The 22536-nt window shown below is 34.7% G+C and overlaps 1 protein-coding gene across 1 annotated transcript in view; it reads right to left on the minus strand.

The window, feature by feature from the left end:
* Nucleotides 1-1807: 1807 nt before the first annotated feature.
* LOC149412314 (tudor domain-containing protein 1-like) overlaps nt 1808-22536 on the minus strand; it is a 44959-nt gene continuing 24230 nt past the window's right edge. Inside the window, exons 12-19 of the mRNA XM_089646047.1 lie at nt 21649-21787; nt 17499-17627; nt 17107-17257; nt 15793-15915; nt 15396-15492; nt 14925-15094; nt 4659-4912; nt 1808-4454 (exon numbers count right to left, since the gene is read on the minus strand). Of these exons, the coding sequence (XP_089502173.1) occupies nt 3065-4454; nt 4659-4912; nt 14925-15094; nt 15396-15492; nt 15793-15915; nt 17107-17257; nt 17499-17627; nt 21649-21787 (2453 nt within the window). The 3' untranslated portion in view covers nt 1808-3064. The remainder of the gene's footprint in view (nt 4455-4658; nt 4913-14924; nt 15095-15395; nt 15493-15792; nt 15916-17106; nt 17258-17498; nt 17628-21648; nt 21788-22536) is intronic.

Genomic DNA, 22536 nt, shown 5'->3' on the forward strand with positions numbered 1-22536 from the left:
GACAGAGCATTTGAGCGAATTTGTATGAACGGCATTGAAGCCAAATCTAAGGCGAGGGGAATTGGCGTATCAGCCATCTTGTATGACTAACTTTTTAACTGATTTGTACGCAAAGTGGCGCATAATAAACTATTATTATTTTATTGTGTTGTTAATGCAGTTATAACAGCTTATGATTTTTTTGGATATTTGATGAAACATTGACATTAAAAATATTAATTTGTTTCTGGTATTTTCCACACATCTTCCTCCTCACTTCGAAGCTTCAAATTGTTCTCGAATTGCTCCGTCGAGGGATTTTTGGCAACGGAAAAGTTGTTTTTTTGTAAAACATTTTGTCCACGGATACCTAACTTAAGAATGATATTTATAAAGTTGTTCACTGGAGGACAGCCTGGCTAGTGATACGATTACTAAACATTACTGATTAGGAATAGGTATATTGATATAACTCTACTCAGGCCCAGTATATCAGTTGATTTTAAGGTCGGCTTGGTTGGAATGTCAGGCTTAGCGTGGCTTGGAACATAATGCATGTAGGTCGTAAGCCTCGATATCACAAATATTACACCTATTGCCAATGATTTTAATAGAGCAATGAGCTCCTTTTTTCTTTATAAAACTTTTTTTATAATATTAATAGTGTTACACCTTTTTTAAGGCAACGCTCTTGTTAAAAAGTCGGAGAACCGTATTTAATTAACGCTTTAATATAAAGTTTTCAAAATAATCTTTAAAAATAAATATGAAACAGAAAAGAATAAAAGGATATTTAATATTACTACTGAGCAATAATGTATAATTACATACTTTTTAATATTTATTCAAAAAAGTAACGTATCATCGTTTACCTACAAAAAACTGTTACAATGAACGTAAGTAATAATGTTATAATTATATATATATATATATATAAATAAAAATGTTCATTTGTTCAAAATCTTAAATCTACCAAAGTTCTTCATCGAATTGCTTTGAAATTTTGACACAACGTTGCATTCGAATATGCGTCTGTTTTTATATTCCTATATTATAAGATGTCACCTGTGACAGGAAAAAAAGGTTTTTTTTGAAAAACTGCACCATCTGTTGAAAAATCATGCTTTTTTTAAAAACAGCCATCTGTTGGACGTAAAAGCAACACGCGCTATTGTTTCTCTATCTGCACAGGCAGCAACCCGTGGCAGGGTACAGCTAGTTACATATATATAAACGATGTACCCCAATGTGTTACGTTACGAAGTATAATATATTGAGGGTGACCGGATCTCATCAAAATGATAATTCAACACGCCTACAGAAAGTGATATAAAGTCATGAAAAGTGATGAAACCAAAACTAGGTTAAATATGTAACTATTAAACCTAGTTTTTTTTTCATAAATTTTAATGACTATATCACTTTTTGAAGTGTGTTCAATTTTCATTTTGATGAAATATCATGAAACCGTCCCAAATAGGTATTCCTCAAAGATTTTAACCCACGCTATATTTTAATGTATCGTTCTACATACATTCCCATTGCTACTGTATGGCGAGCGATATGCTGAAATAGGCCAAGCCATGATGGGTATTGCGTGATGTGTCGCCTACTACGAACTGCAACTGCGTATATATATATATATTTATTTATTTTTCTTATGAGAATCACGGCAATAAGAAGGGAACTTTAGCAAAACAGGGTGCCAAAAGATTAATTTGCAAGTCAAAAAACGTTTGGAACCACTGACACAGATAAAAAGAAAATCCAGTAAGATTATAATTTTTTTTTATTGAAACTTAAAAGACAAATGTAATATTATGGCATAGCAACTATAATTAAATCCACAAAGGGAAATGTACACCCTGGTTAGTATCGGGGCTCTCCAGCATAAATCAGGGAAAAATTAGTTTCTTAGGAATTTTAAAAAACATAAACGGGTTTTGCTCAGTTTGGCTTCTAGTCTTAAAATGGGATTGTATTTTCCCTTCTTGAACATTAATAAACCAACATAGCAATTAAAAGGAAAGTATCAACATGTAATTGAAATCGGAATTAAAAAAAAAAATTAACAGTTTAATGCTCAGTTTGACTTCTTGTCTTGAAGAATTATTTTACTTTCACTTCTTGAACATTAAAAAAAAACATAATATTAAAAGGAAAATATCAATAATTACTCTAGATATTATATTAGTTACATGGAATATCTATCGGGGTGATATAAATGAATACAATAATATGTTTTAAGAATGAGAATAAGTAAGAAATAAAAGAACAGATGGACTTTCATTAAATGCGATCTTGCAATAATTGTGTTGGAGATGTGTAAATCTTATGCTAATTCACATGTTGGCGGGTTGGCCCAATGCAATGGCCGAATGTGTACTAGGGCCATTACACATCTCCAGCACAATTGCAAAATCACTGTAATATTGTATTGGATCACCTAGAAGCTTTGGTTGAGGTGTGTCAGTTTGTACGTGTAAAGTTATGCGGATCAGCAAATTTATATACTTTCTATTAAGAATGAGTTGATTCATGTAATTGAATGAATTACAAATCTCCTAAACAATAATTGCAAGATCACATCTGTATCACCGATATTGAGCAGATAGCATACATAAAGTCTAATGAGAATGAGTTGACTCATGTAATTGAATGAATTGGTTCCAATCCTTTCATTTACACATCTCCGAAACAATAATTGCAAGATCACATCTGTATCACCGATATTGAGTAGATAGCATACATAAAGTCTATTTGATAATGAATTGGTTCCATTTTTTTCATTTACACAACTCCAAAACAATAATTTATTGCAAGATCACATCGGTATCACCGATGTTATGCAGATAGCATATAATAAAGATCCCAGTGAGGATATCATTATATCTATTTGTTACACAAAAAAAAAGATAATAAAACACTTATTATTATTATTATATAAAATCTATTAAGGTTTAGATGACGTTTGTGGTTCAGTCATTTGATTCCAATTCACTCCATCTCCAAATTGTAGGAATTTGGGTAGATCTTCAGGGGCTTCTACTTCAATGTCTTCCGGATCAGTGACGTCTTCTAGCATTCATTGAATGTCATGTGGAACTGCATATTTCATGGACACCAATATTTCGCCCAGGTCATGCAATCGCCCGAGCTTCACGACTATAGGTATTACTCCGTTTATTGCCTCCCCCATGATGGTTACTTGGCATTCTTTGTCCACAACATGTCGATGAACAAAATCACCAATTTTGGATTCCCAGGCATCGCCTTTGACCGGTTTAACATTGTATAGCTTGCACACCTGAGACTGGATGGGAATTTGGTGACAAAGTATATCCTTCTTGAGGGATGAGATGGGACAATCTTGCTTGTTTCCGTAATCCACAAACAATACCTCGGCTCTGTTTTGGTTTTCCGCAATGGACAAAATTTTTGCCCGGTAATATTTTTCATCTACATAAAATTTTGTGATACATATTTGACCAGGAACCCAAAACATGTCATGCATTTTGGGTTTGGAATTTTTGAAATGGGATGTGAGGGTTTTACTCAAGAGCTCCATAGTGGCAGTACTTTGTTCCATATCATACAGGTGTATGCTGAGGTCATCATCCACATGTGTGCCCATGGCCATAAAGTCTTTGGACTTGAAAGGTTCAGCCGGGAGCCAGTTCTGGTGTATTATAGAAGTGCTATCTAGACTTAAAACTTCCAACTGCTGAGGTATGGCACTTAAAGTGCTGGGAGTCTCTAAGGGAGAAGGTTTGGCTTTGGATATTTTGCCCCTGATGGCCAGACCTTCCTCCAGAATCATGCTGTTGACCTTTCTCCATTCCTTGATGGTGGGAGTGAGTGCCCCTCCTGGAGTGGTGTGATAAACCCACAGTTCAATCGGCCAGCTTTCCCCTTGAATTTCACCATCTTTAATTATATAGAATCTATCATGCTGCTTGCAGATGTCTTGCAAAGTTTCACAAGTTAACATGGGCCATTTGTCTCCCGAGGCGGGTAGAATTCCACTCAGGTGGCACATCAGGGCCCCATCTCGTACTCGCATAAAGTTTTGTTCCATCACCCTCAAGTGATCTTGAGTGGTCTCAACCAAGCTTGCATTGTCTTTAAGGAATACTTTGATAGTCTTGGAGTTCTGGTCCACAGATTCCACAATTGCCCGACTCCACATATTGTTAACTAGCAAGACGGCACATGTGTCACCCTGCTGCCAAACAATACTTTCCAATGGCTTGGAATCAGCGTAAAAAATTTGCATTTCTTTGAATAGATTGCAGAGATCTTCTTTATCAGAATTAATAGAAACATAAATATTGGAGGGAGTGAGTGATGATAGGATTTGAACCTCCAACTTTGAAGATCCATGCAGAGTCACTTCTACATCTTTATCAGTCTTGTACATATTAGAAACATGCGGTTTCACTTGCGTGTACAGTCTTTGTCCTGGTGCCAGGGTACTGCAAAATAATGAATTGAGTCAATTTATGGAATATTAATTTTTATTAAAACCACACAAAAAGAAAACCGTTACAAATATTTAGCAGCAAATTTTGAAGAAATTGTTAATTAATTCCTGTTTTTATCTAGAATTATAATGTTTTTTTGTTACATAAATTAAGAATTTTACATTGCAAGATCCTTAGTAGTGGGTATGTATTTACCTGACTGCTAACTGATTTTTGACCAGCTCATGGTTCAAACAGACTTCACCCCCATCTTCAGTGTTTCGGTACAATAGAACTCTCTTTAACCATGGCCTAGATTTAATACGGGTGCCAGTGTGTTCTAGTGTGTTTATACAATTTTGTATTCCACAGATGGGATCATTTTTTAAAAAAGTTTTCATAAATTCAGTCGATCTGGACATACAATTCTTACCGGCGAGGTTGATGTCCCCCAATGTGCAGGGGATGGCCTGAAAATGACAAAGAATAATATAATTATACTAATTACACCTTGAGGTTATCCATTATAAATAAACGAAACAATGTTATTTTGTTTGAACCACAATTTTTTTTTATATAGACTGACCGGTTTTGGAAGAACCGTTCTTTCCTCAGGTCAATATATACTAGCTCAACTTTACAAAACGATGGGTGAATAAAAAACATTACTAAGTGTTGAAGGGAGGAGGCGTGACTAGGAATTAGTGAAGAGTGGGGGGAGGCGATGGAACAGACGGTGAAAGGGAACACCGTTCCATCTCCTCCGCCCACTCCTAGCCTCCCCCATCATTTCTAATCTTAGAAAAATATAATGTTCACCCATTGTTTTGTCATGTTAAGTTAGCATATATTGACCTGAGGAAGTAACGGTTCTTCCAAACCCGGCGTGTATAAAGCGGAAAAGCCCCAGATACAACAGATATACAATAGGTGTGAATGTAGAATGGCATAGTACACTGAAGTTACTAAAGGAATAGTTAGTAATCCTTTAAGCCTGTATAGTACACCAGTTACAGGGGTAATTTTTTACTTCGCATGATTTATGTGGAGATCCCACGATAGCTGGGAATCTACAATCAAGCTCAAATATTTGGTGCTCATTTTCATTTTGAGACAGTTATCATCAATTTTGAAATTTTTCTTGTTGCCGAAAAGAATTAATGCGTTTTTTTTACATTAAGGTTTAGTTGATCGTGCGACACTTTGAGACCGACCGAGTTCTGACATTACGTATTTTGTTCGCTCGGAGTATTTATTTTTAAAACGATGGCTCCTGTGGCCTAAAGTCTTTGAAAATGTGTCAAAAGACGTGTTTTAGTGGAAGCTTTACAGTGTGATTGAGACATTTGTTTTTGCATTGTGCTAATAGTGGTAAAAGTGATATTAAAGTAGTTTGCAAGTGAATTCGATAGGACACAAAGGATTTCATCACACCAAGACATCCATAAGATAAGTATCACTCATATTTCACTTTGTTTATTGCTTGATGGTTTGTTTATAACATAATTATGTCAGAGGAATTCAACCATGGGGCCACTTGACATAACCACTACGTGGTACAATGGAATAATTTCAGTTTTGAAGGGGGGTCACGTGTACAGTTGGTAAGAAGAGGTAGTGTAGCACTGAACTCTGATAGCATTCGAAGTGTTAACGCACACGAGTTATGTACAGATTTGGTCTTGTTTAATGTCTGTTTTGGAATAAAAAGGGAATAAGGTTTGAGAAAGGATCTTGTCTATTTACTTCTTAAAGATTTATTTTAATTGTATATTTTTATTTGCAGTCGGTTTTTACCCCATTCTGTTCAGACTTGGAATCAGCATATGTGTCATATTTCAGAAGAGAGTTCTTTATCGTGCACGGATTTATCCACTCATAATATTTGATTAGAATATTCAAGAGCCGAGACGAAACGAAAAGAGGCATGTAGCAGTAGGGGGGGAGGGGGAAATACAAATAGAGGGCAGGATAACGCAAGAAGATGCAGGAAAACTCTAGAGCCAAATGAGTTAAGAAGAACTAAAGAGACAAGAGCAAGGAACAATTAAGAAGAGTCAATAAGAATCAGGAAGAGCCAAGAAAAGGCGAGGAGACAAGAAGAGTCAATAAGAACCAAGAAGAGTCAAGAGGAGCCAAGACGAGACTAGCAGAGCCAAGAAGGGGCGAGACAATCGAAGAAGGGGCGAGTAGATGCAAAAATTTGTTTGAAGATCCAAGGCCAGCCAAGAAGAAACAGGATCAACCAGGAAGAACCAAAAAGAGGCAAGGAAATGTAAGAAGAAGCAAGAAGAATGAAGACATAAAAAAAATACAGTGTGTGGCAAGCCTACGCACGACGGAAGTGAAACTTTTAGTATTCTTCTCTCTCTCTTTTCATTTCATATTATTATTATTCAGAATGCTGTACATTATAGTTTTAAAAAGCATAAATTTATTTATAGGCGTGTTGTTAACAAATGAACGTTTAACTAGATTCCTAATATTGACATATTTATAAGTAGCATGTGATAAAAAAAAGTTATAAAAATATGGGATTCGAACCCGGGTCCTGCATAACGAGTGTCGAACGCTCTGCCTCTAGACCGCGAGGAGAGATATCTCGCGCGACGAGAACCGCGTATACAACGTGTACTCCTCAATTGACTTGTCCCGGGCAAATTTTCGTTTTCAAACACGGCAAATGAATAATATCACATAACGTCTCGTTAACGCTTTATATAGGGTCGAATCGAAGATATATCGGCAGTGTGAAATCATATCTATCGTTTTTCAAAATATTTCCATATATTTGTCCGTTTTGGAAGAGATCTATCGTGTTTTAACAGTCTCATACTCGTATGGAGTCTGAATTTGAAAAACATTTCTAAATTTTGAAAAACTCACTTACGGCTGTGTTTTTTATTAAAAAAACTTGTCACACACGTCTGCGATGGTAATTAGTCGCGTTATCGGTCTAGATTAGTAAGTTTAATGATTCAAAATAAAAATAATTAATCAAAATACCGAGCGACTCTACCGGCTCGATTTGTAAGCTATATTTCGACCAAAATATCATATAGGTACCGACCGTTAATTCTAGCCAATTACTCGAGTGAACACCTGCCGGTCTAGAGTCTCACTAAATGGATTTAGACATTTCGGGAGACTCTCGGTTAAAATTAACAAATTTATGTAATTTTTTACTACATTATTACAAATCATGTAGATATCTTCTTATATGTATGCCTGACAAAGTCGCAGCACCAGAGCATTTTATCACTTTTCCTCGTATTAAAAAAATCACAAAAAGAAAAAAAAAATTAGTTAAAGCGGGGATCGAACCTCGGTTCTTCACGACGACAGTCGGGCGCTCTGCCTCTAGACCGCGAAGCTGAGTTTGGAGAGTGACCTAAACTAGGTATATAATATTAGCTAGGCTCCTATAGCGAAATGATCACGGTTTTTCGTGACGGTCATGAGTCGGTTTTACTCCGGTCCTCGAAAATGCATAACGCGCGTAAAGAAGTTTCACTTCAAAAATGGAAATTAAAATAAGGCTCAAATCAAATCCTGTATTCCTGCACATCCTAAATTCCAATATTGGCCTGTATATCGGTCGATTAAACTCCAACCTTCTCCCCATCCTCAGATCATGTGTTCCAAGTCCCAACAAATCAGTGCTACCTGGTGTACCGGTCGCACCAGGACAGGATTATTTTATTATTATGATTTATTAGATACAAATAATTACACACATATTAAGGAAGCTTTGGCTGTCCAACTAGGAAATTTTCCCGTTTTAGGACAGCCAAATTGCCTGGTTTAGTTAACATTTGTACACGCTGCTGTTATGAATTATATTTCCATACTTAACATTAATAGTTACGCTAGTAATATAGTCTATACACATATATATTTATCAAAGTAATCAAAATAAAAACTTTTTCAGACATATTTGTACACCCGAATATTAGTTTTTTTTATGAAAACACCTAATAAATTTTATCAAGGTACATGTAATAATATGCAATTAAGGAACACTGTATCAGGGTACATGATAACATATTGGATTAATTCAATTTATAGTTACAATATAAGAAAAATATTAGGTGGGTTTCTTAATTTGATCGCTGTTACTGTGCTGTGTATTAATTTACATAATTAAGGTACATATAATATAATATACATAATCAAGAAAAATATAAACAAGGTACATGAAAACATATTGTATAAACATTATCAATCACAAAAATTATCAATCGCATTGTATAAATCAGATGCATGGTAGGATTTTTTTTATTTAACTGCCAATAACAATGAATAAATGTGAGTACAGAACATTTTTGTTTATCTTTTGGTCATCATAAGTTCGCTTTCGACTCTTCCTAAGTCTAGAAGCCAATAATAAACTAATTTACGCAGAATGCTTATGCTTTTCGATTTCCATAAATCGGGTAAGAGGTTGAATAATTTTGGACCAAGGTAATAGAATTGTCTTTGGGCAAAGGATGTCATAGTAGTAGGTGGAACAACTGGATTCCTCCTTGAATGTCTAGTGTCGTGATAATGATCAATGGAAGGGTAGTGGTGACGTTGTTTTTGAGTGTGTAATATAATTTTTTTTATGTATAGTTGCCTTACATCAAGAACTCGTATATCTTCGAATAATACATCACTGGGGTACCTAAATGGTTTTTTTAGGATGACCCTTAATAGTGATTTCTGTGCTTTTGCTAAGGGATCCAGTATTGTTTTGGTACATCCGCCCCATCCCAAAGATGCATATTCAAGTAATGAGTTACACAGAGCATAATATAAACATTTCAGATCTTTTATGCAGAGAATATTTCTAATGCCCAGGAAAAGATGAGTAAGTTTTCTGACTTTTGTGGAAATTGAGTCTATATGTAGGTCCCATCTCAGAAATTTGTCTATCATAATTCCTAGATATTTTATACTATCTACGCATTCTAGGGTGTTACAATTACAAGTAGTTGGGTTATTGCAGTGGTGTATAATAATGTTTTGTGTTTCTTTCGGTTGTCCCGCTTGAGTTGCACTGAAGCGGATGAATTTTGTTTTCTCCGTGTTGAGTGTGAGTAGATTATTATCAAGCCATTGTTTAACACTGTTTATACCAGCTTCTGCTTTATTGTGAACTTCATTCCAGTTTTTACCTTCAAATAACAAGACCGTATCATCTGCAAAGGTAATAATGTGGTCGGCAAGGGAACTGTTACATAGCTCATTAATATATATATTAAACAAAATTGGCCCTAGAGTACTTCCCTGAGGTACACCAAATTTAATATTTGCTGAATCGCTTAGAGTATCATTAATGTTCACTCTTTGGCTTCTGTTTTCTAAATAACTAACCATCCACTTTAATAGTTGACCCTGTATTCCAACGCACTGTAGTTTTTTCAACAGAATTTTATGTGATATAGTATCGAACGCTTTGGCTAGATCCAGGAATAGTGCAGTGCATTTAATTCCTCCATCGATATTATTAGAGATGATTTTTGTCAGGTTAGTGATAGCGTTTTCTGTGCTTAAACCTGGTCGGAAGCCGTATTGTCTATTAGAAAGAATGTTATTATCTTCCAGATATGTACTAAGGCGATTTTTTACAATTTTTTCAATAATTTTCGAGACCGAATTTAGTAAAGAAACTGGCCGGTAATTATGTACATGCGATTTGTCACCATTTTTGTGAAGCAATATAACTACTGAATGTTTTAAATGATTGGGGAATATTCCTGATTTAAAACTTAGATTCGAGATGAACGCGATCGGTATTGTATATATGTATATATGTATATATATATATTACAATAATGTTATCTTTAATTTGAAGTAAAAAGTTGTTATAATAGTGTTTAAACATATTCAAATAATACATCATTCTAAGAAGAAGAGGTTGACAAATTATTTAAATAATAACCTTTTCGCTATCTTAAATAAACAGAGTGCATTTAATTATTACAGATGCAGTTCTTAAAAACTCAAAATTGTATCAATGACACTACAACTAAATTGAGCAAAGAACAAATAAGTTAATTTACCCCTTAAAACCATTATAATTTTGGGGATAATAAGCGAAATGACAGCAAAAATTGCCAATATACCTGGAGAAAAGAGAATACTACAGGAAATTACGGGAAACAATAAGTAGTATCAAAATTTGTGGAAAAAAATTATTATTTCTCCAAAAGAATAGCAGACAGCGGATAAAACCGAAGAAGATATACAACAAAAATTAATCCAATTGAAACAGGAGTGATGAGAATAAAAAATGCAAAAGATTAGCATAAAAAGTGAGCATATTGAAAACCACATGAAGACGTTAAAACAAAGTTCTGTGAAAAGTATACCACAAATATTCTGAAAAAAATGGATAAAAGATTCCCATCAATAAAAGTTGTTGGAGTAACACATAAAATAGATGAAATAGGAAATAGTAGAACATAAAAATTCAAAACGAATTTCTAGAAGAGCCAGAAAAAATGGAAGTAACTGCAATTAGAAACAAGAAATCAAAAGCAGGAGAAGAATACACAACATATTTGGAAGTAGATGCACAAACACATGGAAAAATAGTAAAAATGCAAAATATAAACATAGGATGGGAAAGGGTCAGAGTATTTGATGCAAAAATATGTAATACTTAATACAATACTTACTACTCCTAAATGTAAAAAAACAATAGGACAGTTTAACCATGAATATCTCGGAGTTAAATTTTTTAATTCATTACCAGAAAAAATTAGAAACATGACTGCAAATATAAACGAATTCAAAAGCCACCTTAAAAAGTATTCCGAACAGTTGAACTGAATCATATCAAATATAAACCAAAATAACAACACCCCCCATACACACAAGCCCTGCTTATTTATGGAGGTACATCAAATACTTATATTATTTTATGTAATTAAAAACTGTATTATATTGTGTAATGTAATTTATGTTTTTTTTTATTAATAAAAAAAAGAAATATTGATATTAAACGCTGTTATAAATGCTACAGGTTAAATCATAAAGGGAGTTAATGTAAAAAGACTCCTTTGCATGTCCCAAATGTACAGGTGGTCATAGAAGTGAAGAATGCAAGGTTATTAAAGGAACAGAAAAGTGTAATAATTGTATCACTACTAAGAGCAAGTTAAAGATAAACCTCAATTCTAATCACTCGGCATGGAGCTTTGAATGTCCAGTGTATAAGAAGAAATTGGAAATGGAGAAGAACAAGGTAATTTTTTTATAAAAAGCAACCAACTAGAAGGAATCGTATATTTAAATATCCAGAGTCTGATCTCGAATAATGAAGGAATACAGATACTGATTGAAAGAAATGAACCTTCACTTGTAATGTTAAGTGAAACTCACATAACATGCAATATTGAAGACAGCGAAGTTACTTTTCAAGGGTATACGACAATACAATGTGATTCCTACAGTAGACACAGAAGGAGCAATAATAATGATTAAAAAAGACATATTTTATGAAGTTATTTCTAACACACAATACGAAAAGAACTGTTGGGTACTAGCTATCTGGATAACTTCTTGTTATACGAAAGGAGTACATATATAGAGAACTGGTGCACCCAAAACCTCCAAGAAGAAGATAATATTTTGACTGGACCAGTCACCAGGTGACTTGAGTATAAATTTCTTAAACTTGAATGATACATATACTAAAAATCTTAAAAAAATAATTCAAGCTTCAGGAATGAAACAACTTGTTAAAGTGAGATAAGAATAACAGATAAATCCAGGACGTTAATTGACCTTGTCATATCCAATAGACTAGATTTGAATGTAAAAGTTCTAGATGAACCAAAAATAACTGATTATAATCTTATCCATATTTCAGATTACCTAAAAAGAAGTAAGATGAAAACAAGCAAAGTAATAAAATACAAAAATTATAAAAAATATAACAGTGAAAGGTTAATTGAACTTCTGAGTGATATGGATGAACTCCATCAAATGGAATACAATGAAAAGTCTAATCATTAATAAATAACCTAAAAGAAGTGATTGACAAGATAATACCCATCCAAACTACTGAAATAAGAGGAACAAATAAATGGTATAATATAGAACTACAATCAATACAACGTGAAAGAGATAGACTACACAAAATTGCAAAAATCTCGAGAAACCCTCAGAACTGGATAGTATTAAAAAATATGAGAAATAATTACTCAAAATCATTGAAAGTTTATAAGAACGAATACTTTAAAAATAAAATTAGCTGTGAAAAACTATAAAAGGATTACTACAAACCGAAGATAAAAGGATGAAATATGAAATTTAATTTCACAACAGATACAGGGTAGCGTACAGAACTGCTGCAACAAATATTTTTTAAATAGCATAATAGAGTTAGATCAGAGTATACCAACACACTGAAGGAAGACAGTCACGTAGGAAATATTCGGCTTAACGGAGAAAAACTTGTGTTTAAAGAGATTGATGAAAAGTATCTTTTACAAATTCTTAATAGCACCAAATCAAAAGAGAGTCCATATGGAATCAGTATTAAAGCGTTGAGAGATGCAATGCCAATGATAGGACCTCATCTACTGAATATAATAAATTAATCATTAAGAAGTGGTAAATTTCCAAACTCATGGAAAACATCTATTGTTATCTCGATTCCGAAAGTTGTTCATACCAGAAAATGTGAAGAATTTAGAGCAATAAATATGTTACCAAAATACGAACAGGTGCAAGAAATTGTAATAAAAAGACAACTAGTTGAATATTTGGAAAAACAAAACACATTATGTGACGAGCAATCAGGATTCCGGAGCAATAACTCATGCGAAGCGGCTATAAACATAGTGATCAATACAAGGAAGAAAGAAAAAGACAAAAAAAAAATCACCATTGCAGCCTTCTTAGATTTCAAAAGAGCATTTGAAACAATAGAAAGGAAAAAAAAAACTATTGGAAAAATTAGAAGATATAGGTCTTTCTGACGTAGCCATAAACTTATTCAAAGAATATCTTCAGGAAAGAAAACAGACAAAAAATGTTGAAAACTCCGTATCAGAACTGACAGAAAATAACCTAGGTGTTCCGCAAGGGTCAGTATTAGGCCCAATTATATACATAATTTACATAAATGATAAAATTAAAACCATAAAACATTGCCAAATTAGATTATTCGCAGACGATACGTTGATCTATGTTTCATGTGAAGAAACATAGATCAACGTTGACGCAATAAATAAAATAAATGAAAACCTACAAAATATGGCAGAGTGGCTGAAAATCAACAAGTTGAAACTGAATGTAAACAAAACAAAATGTATAGAATCAGCGGTTTAATTATAAGAAGGTTGAATTAAATGAAGCTATACTCAGTATAATATATGTAATAGAATTATAAGAAACATATTGTACTAAGCATCACAAAACATATGCTATAGGTAGACTGCGAACTTTAAAAAACATATATTTGATAGACCAATAATAATAATAATATTTGGCTAATTTATATATCGCCGTTTTCGTGAAAAATCACCTCAATGGATGAATGATTATTAATCAGTAAAATGTTTTATTTATTTTAAGTGTTAATAGTCAATTGATTTTTGAAAGGAGAAAGAAATGTGGGTTTGCGTGTAAGTGAGTAAAGATTGTAATGCGTAACCAGACCAATCCTCCACCAAAACATGATTAAGGCTTACTCACCGTATTCCTCTATAGACTCTTCTTGGATCGATCCACTATTGTATGCACTTTTTATAATTCAATCTTAGTTTCTCCTTGCGTTGATAAGTGCAATGCGAAAAATATGCTTATGGTAGGCGGCGCGGGAGCGGCAAAACAGCGGTTAACAGCGGCGAGAATCCAATGTTACTATTGCGACAAATTTTGTATTACTGACTGGCAAACTGCTCCCGCAGGTCACACGAGTTCAAATAATGTACAGTTAGCAACATCTCACGGTATTCACGGACTGAGCTTACCAAATCCACAGGCAGGTATCGGTCTGAATCCAAGATTACACAACATAATTCCTGCACAAACAAATATGTTTGCACGAGACGAAACGACGGTGAGATACTATCATATCAGGTATGGATACGCTGGCACGTATTACAAAGCATCAGACATCCGCTTTGGCTATCTTGTCATTCAAGAGGTTAACTGAAAACTAATTAACAGCCCTCCACACTGGCAACGAAGTGGAATTTAACCGCTGGTGTAGAGGGTCATTAACCCATTCAACACGGATGTCACAGCATGTGCAACACTCACCACAAACTCTTTTCCATAAAAATAGGTCACTAGTATTCTATGTAAGTTTGTATACATAAGATTGAAGTATTATAAATAATGAATCTAACGACATTGTGAGAGGGCTCTTCATGCAGTGCAGGACTGTGAAGAGTGGAAGACCCTGGTTCATTGGGGATATTGGGGTGGAGAAGAAAACACAAAAGATGATATGTGAAAAATATTAAACCGAAAACTTACCAACTCATCAATCTGGAAGAATTTAAATGGAAGCATTCGTATGCTGGAGCAGGGAACAATGCTTTTACGGCCAGTATCCACCAGTATCACACGCAGGTCCTTCTTTTCACTCACGGCAATCACCCTGGCCCTCCACCACTTGTTATCCACATAGCACCCCACACACATACCTGAATATAATCAAATAAATAAGATAGTGGGCAGGCGTCCCAAGAAATTACAATCAATGTAATAAAGTAGAACCTCTCTAATTTGAAATCCACGGGAGAACGGAAGTAAATTATGGATTATAAATGCTTTTTCTGGGCATTTACTTCCAGGAAAAATTTCAAACAAAGTGTTTTTTTCCGATTTATCAGGGTTCTACAGGGTTCTACGGGGTTATACTAAAAGTGTTTATTTCCGACTTATAGGGGTTCTACTGTATTTGGAATCGTTTTCTAATTTAGTATAAAGGAATATGTAAATTACCTATTTTTGGGGTGTAGATTTCTCCAGTAGTGTCAGATGGTTTATATGCTAGATTCAAAAGTTCAGTCAACTCTCCAAAATATTTTAATAAAGAACTCTGAAAATAAATAAAATACATACATATATATATTTTCAATCATATTACAACTGCTGCATTTGAGTTTACCCGCTTAAAAAGGTAATTTGCTCAATGAAATCCTTCCTAAAATATGGAGTCACCATAAAGTTTTTTTACCACATAAGTTTTTGCACTTAAGAAAATTTGTTTTTTCGGTCTCTTGAAAACTATGATAACTTCCAGTTCATTAAAAAATTGCACTCAAACTTGAGACGCAATATTTATTTTAATAATGCTTTTTAAACTGCACAACTAAAGGAATATAAGAATAAAATATACCTTTCTGACATAAAAATATTCTGGACTTTCTATGTGTGTAACAAGCACCTTGTCATTATCGTCAAGGTTCTGATGGCGGAAATATTGCTTAGGACGAAATTTGTATTGATTGTTTGTGTGAACCTGTTGAAAAGAGTAAATATATTAAATTAAGTAAAAAAAATCAACATAACGAGTAAATACATATATATATAAAATAATACAGATGTACATTATTATTATGCACATTATACAACCACTATATACATAAAAATATGGGATAGACGGCGAAATCCAGGTGGATTCATTGGCTTTAAACCGCAGTAAGCAGTTGAAATATTATATTATTCATATTTTGAGGAATAATATTAATTAAATAATATGGTAAATTTGTATACATACAAGGGGGTACCCAAAAGAAACCGAACTGAGGTTGCGGGGGCTTAGTTTTTGTAGTACCGGGTTCTGCTGGTAGAACTGCTTAGTCCCAGTCTTTTTCTTAAGGAATAAAACATTATTGTCTTTTCAGTTGTGACATCAAGGTCACAACTGAAAAAGACAAATATACAATCCCAATCCTAGTCTGTCTCAATGAAGATCACAAGTTAGTCAAGTCACGAGATACTAGTCAAATGTTACTAATTTATTCCTCAACGCCCACCGCAAATCTGTTCTGCAGTTCCGGGGTGTTCGAGCCAAGCCATCAATTTCCTTACATAGTCAGCCAATATCTTTCGTAAAATTAGTAAAACATTACTGGTAAAACTTTTGTAAATCTCAAAGGCAACTGTTCAAGCCTAATATAAATGTTGTAATATACACTCTTATCACTTTTCTTTTTTTAATGAAATGAATAAAAAGAATAGATTTACAAGACCAGGGGAATCACTGCTGTGAATAAATCTGCTCATGTCTGGTACACAGTTCTACAAAAACTAAGCACCCGTTACATAAGTTCGGTTTCTTTTGGGTACCCCTCGTATACAACCAATGGATCAATTGGTAATGGTATACGATATGATATACAGCAAACATTTTTCTTAATGTGAGTCTAGGAATTAGTATTTGTACAGCGCCCGTGAAGTATTTTTTCACAAAAACGGCACATTAAAAATTATCTATATATTATTATAGTTAACTGTATTATTACTGTCCGGATCCAGTGGGACTAAAGCAACCCCAATTTGGGATATGTTGGGAGGCTGAAGGGAGTGTGGATTTGAACCTGTTAACTGGAACACCTAGTCAAATTTATGTTTTAACAATAAAAATATTATGCATAATTGTTTTTGTGTGCACCATAAGGTTATCTATGGTTAAAAACGTAAATCCTACCTGATATTTGACATCCCCATTGCAGGCGTGGTCCATGTATATCAGGGCTTCAGTTACCGAAGTAGTGTGTTCGTTCGGAAGCCCGGCGTACGACACAATGTCAACCTCCAACACTTCATTCTCAACGCGTATCAGTTTTAGCTGACATTCTCTGCGGGACGTAACAATACTAATTTTCGTCGATTCCATAATAATAATAATGTAATCAATTTTTATCAGTGATACAAATACGATCAGTACACTATGACTAAATATTTTGACTTAATTTTAAAATGTAGTCTAAAATTGGAAGTAAAGATGAACTCTGTGTTAAGTATATTTATCGAGATATTGAAATAATTAGTGACAATGTCAACTCAATTGACTCAGCACCGGCAAGGAAAGGTTAATACCTTTTTGTGATTTTGTACATAAGTACGTTGGCTTCATCTGTCCATTTCTCCGTTTTGGGTTTGCATCCAATAAGGGTGCACCTGTGGCAACACACTGGGAAGAAAGGCTCCTTTGGTGCGATGCGCAATCTACAAGACAAGCAAATAATTACACAAAAGGTGTCATGTAATTGAGATAGTCAGGAATTTATAAACTCATTCAGTTTCTAGAGCTTCTTGAACTAACTTATGACTGCTAAGCTATTACGTATGAGGTTTGGTCCTATAAATCTTAAGTTCACAACACATCTATATAAATAAAAATGTAAATGTTCATTTGTTCAAAATCTTAATCTCAGAAAGTTCTTCAAAGATTGCTTTGAAATTTTGACATAAAGTTAGTAATAATAATATTTGGATGATTTGTATAGCGCCTTTTTTGTGCAAAATCACCTCAAGGGCGCTGTACAAATATATAATACATTTCTACAACGATCTATGTTGTTACTAACTATATATGGAGATAATATACAGTACAAAAGTAACTTACCTTGTAGGTCACTTGATATTCACACTTAATTAACTTTAACTAATTGTTTATTAGCGAAATTTACATACAGGATTTAGGACATAATTGGAAAATTGGATATATGTAACTGGACTTTCTCTCAGGAGTGGTATATTTAATTTAAGGGTATGACAGCTTAAAAAGGTAAGTTTTTAGTTTAGACCTGAATTCTGTTGGACTTATTATGGATCTTAGTTCCGGAGGGAGTTTATTCCAAGCCTTTGGCCCAGATACTCCAAAAGCTCGATCACCAAACTTAGTGTCTGCCTACAGCTGCTGATGTTGCTGATCTAAGAGTTGACTGCCTCAGACCAGTGTTTTCTTCAGAGATGTAGGGTGGGGCCATTTCATTGATGGATTTAAACACCATGCAGCACAATTTGTACTGGATTCTTTCAGGGCACTTGAACCAGTGAAGGTTACGAAGGTGTTCTGAGATGTACGAATATTTTGAAACCCCGGTTATGAGCCGTTCTGCTGTATTAAACACTGATTGAAGTTTTTCAATTTGATATTTTGGAAGGCTGGCATGAATGCCGTTGCAGTAATCGAGACGTGAGACTACGTAAGAGTTGAGTAGTAGTCTTATTGCTTCTGTCGGAAGATTTCTTCGGACAGACTTGAGTTGTCTTAGGTGAAAAAAACCGATGCTTACAGTCCTATTTATTTGACTTTTAAATGAAAAGTCTGAATCTAAATTGACACCGAGAAGTTTGACTGTTGTTTTTGGGATGATATCGCTGCCGGAAATAGAAATAGGTGAATCGTCTATGGAATGTTGACTTTTGTTTGTGGCTGCCCAGAGAAACTCGGTCTTAAATGGATTCAGCTTCAGCTTGTTTGAAGACATCCAACGAGTTATTGCTTCTAGACATTCAGTTATACGGATCTTGAGACTATTGATTTCGTTTGGAGCGCAGTAAAAATAAACTTGCTGATCGTCAGCGTAGCAGTGAAACGAGAGACCAAATGACTCGGTTATTTTGGCGACATCATTTGTAAAAAGGATGAAGAGAAGTGGACCCAAAACGGATTCCTGGGGTACCCCTGAAGAAAGTGTTGTGAAGTTAGACAATTTATTTCCGACCATCACGGCTTTTAAGCGATTGGATAGATAGGATACCAACCAATTTTTGATGTCGGAATTCAAACCAAATGTATCCTCTAATCTCCTAATGAAGAATTCATGATCAATCGTGTCAAAAGCTGCACTTATGTCTAGGAGTGAGATAAGTGACTTACCTGACTCTACAGCAAGAGTTATGTCTGATAGCATACGAAGTAGTCCGGTTTCAGTTGAGTGGAACTTTCTGTACGCGGATTGACGATTTGAAAATAATTTATTTGAATTCAAGTGACTCCATTTTCTCCAGGATTTTTGAAATGAATGTTAAGTTTGAAACGGGTCGATAATTACCTAAGTTATCGGCGTCTAGTTGTGAATTTTTCAGTATTGGTGTAACTACAGCTGACCTGAATGGTTATGGAAAGTCACCCGTGCTAAGTGATTTATTAAAAACGTGAACTAGGAATGGAGCTAAAACAATAGAACATTTTTTTAATAACCATGTCGGTGTAGGATCAAGACTGCACTGTTTATTAGGCGAGCTGGAAATAATTTTTATCACTTCTTCCAGCATTATGGGTTTGAAGGAAGACCAAATTCCTTTAGAATTTACAGTGAATATTGGCGGAGGTGCGTGAGATGCGGAAGCTCGAATGTATACAATTTTTTATCGAAAAAAAATTGAGAAGGCTTCCGGGGTAATATCTACTTTCGTTGGAACAGTGCCTTCGGAAATTACAGTTTAGTGAGTTCCAGAGACGTCACGGGTTGTTTCGCTCAGAGTTAATCTTTTCTTTCCAACACTCTGATCTTTTGGAATTTATTTTACTCGTATACTGTTTTTGAGCCAGGATCCACTCGTCTCCTGTAGTTACAGAAGAGTTTTTTCTATAGGACCTTTCTAATTTCCGCATAAGTCTCCTCTGGTTTCGACATTCATGGTCAAACCAGCCGTCAGACTTTTGAACTTTTCGTATTTTTGATGATGTCGGGGCATATTTAGTTAACAGATATGAAAGTGTTTTATTATATGTCTTGACAAGTTCGGTAGGGGTCTTTGTTTCCCAAACATTGGGTGTACATAATAGAGAGGTCTGTAACTCTACCAGAAAATCACTACAGCTAAATTTACGCCATTCCCTTAATACAATTGTTCTATATGGTACTTTAGGCCGGGTTAAAATCAATATCAGTGCAAACAAGTTGATGGTCTGACAGTCCTATATCATGAATATCTGCTGAAAGCGGTGGATCACTGTTCTTTGAAGTTAGTACATTTTTTGGTCTCTGAAAATATCGTCCACCACCTCTAGTTTGTTGTTAAGGGAACGCGCATTCCAGGAACAAATCGCAAGCTCCTATAGTTGGCATGTCATTCTAATCTAATTTCATTTACGTTGTTGTGGAATTTATCAGAATCGCGGATGGCTATAGACGATAGGTAATTCTGTTCATCGATTGGTCCGACTACTTGAACACCCTGTACTGACAGAGTATATATATATATATAGTATATACTGTCATTACTATTGTTATTATTAAAAAATTTTGGAACGTATGGTTCCACCCTAAATAAATTTTTTTTTTTTGTCCACCTCGACACCCCCTGTATCTAGATTTCACATTCGGATCACGGACTGGATTGTATAAGGTTGCTTTTGCAGTCACTGAAGGGTTCAACACACTATCACTTTTAAAACTTAGGAGTGTTGCCCGATCACTTACAGCAGGAGTGTTTTCAGCCTGTGCTGCATCACAAAGTATTGTGTCATATTGTTCCTTTGTGATGCACAGTCTATGTTTTTTACTATACCACTACAGAACGGCAACCACGACATTTAATTTTACTAGTAGTATTATTATCGCGTCCAAGGTCATATAAAGATATTTTTGCAACTAATATATGGTCCATAAAAACATTTTCACTTTTGAGATGGGGTAGTGTCGCCCTGTCGTATCGGATATTGTTTACAATAACCATAGTTCAAATAATACCAATTATAAATCACTTGACACTGCTCGCTAGTCTTTCACACCTCATTTGTATTAAAACTTGAATTAATCTCGAATCAGCGACACTAAAATTATTTTATTTTTATATATCTAACTTAAAAATTATCGTAGTTATTTTACACTTTATGTGCGTTTGAATATGTGTTTTTATGTAACTACTATCTTTACCCCGCAATGCATTGCAGTTGCTCAGTCTGTCTGTGTAGATAGAGAAACGCTAGCGAGTAAATATGGTAAATACAAAAAACATGCGTGTTCAAATCCAACGTTGTGTCATAATTTCAAAGGAATTGGTGAAGAACTTTCGGAGAACGAATAATTAATTTTATTTATATAGATAATATATAGATGTCACCTGTGATATCACAACAAACAAACATGCTTTTTTGAAAAAAAACAGCGCCATCTGTTGGACGTAAAAGCAACATGCGCTATTGTTTTTCTATCTGGAGACTGAGAGCCGCATTTGATTGAGCCACAGCAACGCGTGGTGGGGTACAGCTAGTTTAAAAATAAAAATAAACCTTTTAATGTTGACGTTGGCCGTGTTGCCATAGTCCACAAACCTCAGATTTAATTCACCGTTCTTGGTGTTAGAGTTATTTGGAACCAAGTGTACTCGGTCCCACCTGTGTTGTTCACTGTATAAAATGAACATAGCCCCTAAAAAAAAAAATCATGGGATTATTCAAGTAATTAGCTAAAGATTAGGAAAGGAACGTTTGGAGGGTTTGAATGGGTACAGCAGATGGACGAAGAAAGAGTGTCAGAAAAAGTATGTAATAGAAGTAGATTAACACGTTGAACGCCATTGTCGAAATGAAGAAAAATTACCATTTTAAATTTGAAAAAAAAATACTCAGATGGCATCGGCGACCATCGAAACGTATTCAATTTTTTTTTTACCAAAATTTTCCATGAAAATTAAGAAAATTAACTTCGGTGACCGTCATGGCGCTATGAGAGAAAAATGACGATTTTGGTTATGAGGTCACCGGTGACCTACATGACCTTTATTCTCTCATTCGCTCTACAAACCCTAACCATCTAAGCGTCCCTTTCTTAATCTTACTCATTACGCTTACATCAGCCTTGCATTCTTTGCGGATCTCCACATTTCTCACGCGATCATACATGGTTTTACCACACATAAGCCCAAGAGATCTCATTTCTACAGCATTCAGTCTACTTTCATTCTTCCTCTGCCAATTTCATGCCTCACTGCCATACATCAGGGTAGGTACCAGTACTCCATTGTGGACTGCTAGCATCGCTTCTTTGGATATTTTTTGTTAGCGCCAATTGCGTTCAGTCCTCCATTAATGGAATTACCTGCATTTACCCTTCTTTCAATATCTCAGCCTTCCCATCCCTCGTTAACATACTTAGTAAATACACAAATTCATCCACCT

Source organism: Hesperophylax consimilis, chromosome 23, assembly GCF_061612785.1.
Source record: "Hesperophylax consimilis isolate HC1 chromosome 23, BYU_Hcon_1.0, whole genome shotgun sequence".
Lineage (NCBI taxonomy): Eukaryota > Metazoa > Arthropoda > Insecta > Trichoptera > Limnephilidae > Hesperophylax > Hesperophylax consimilis.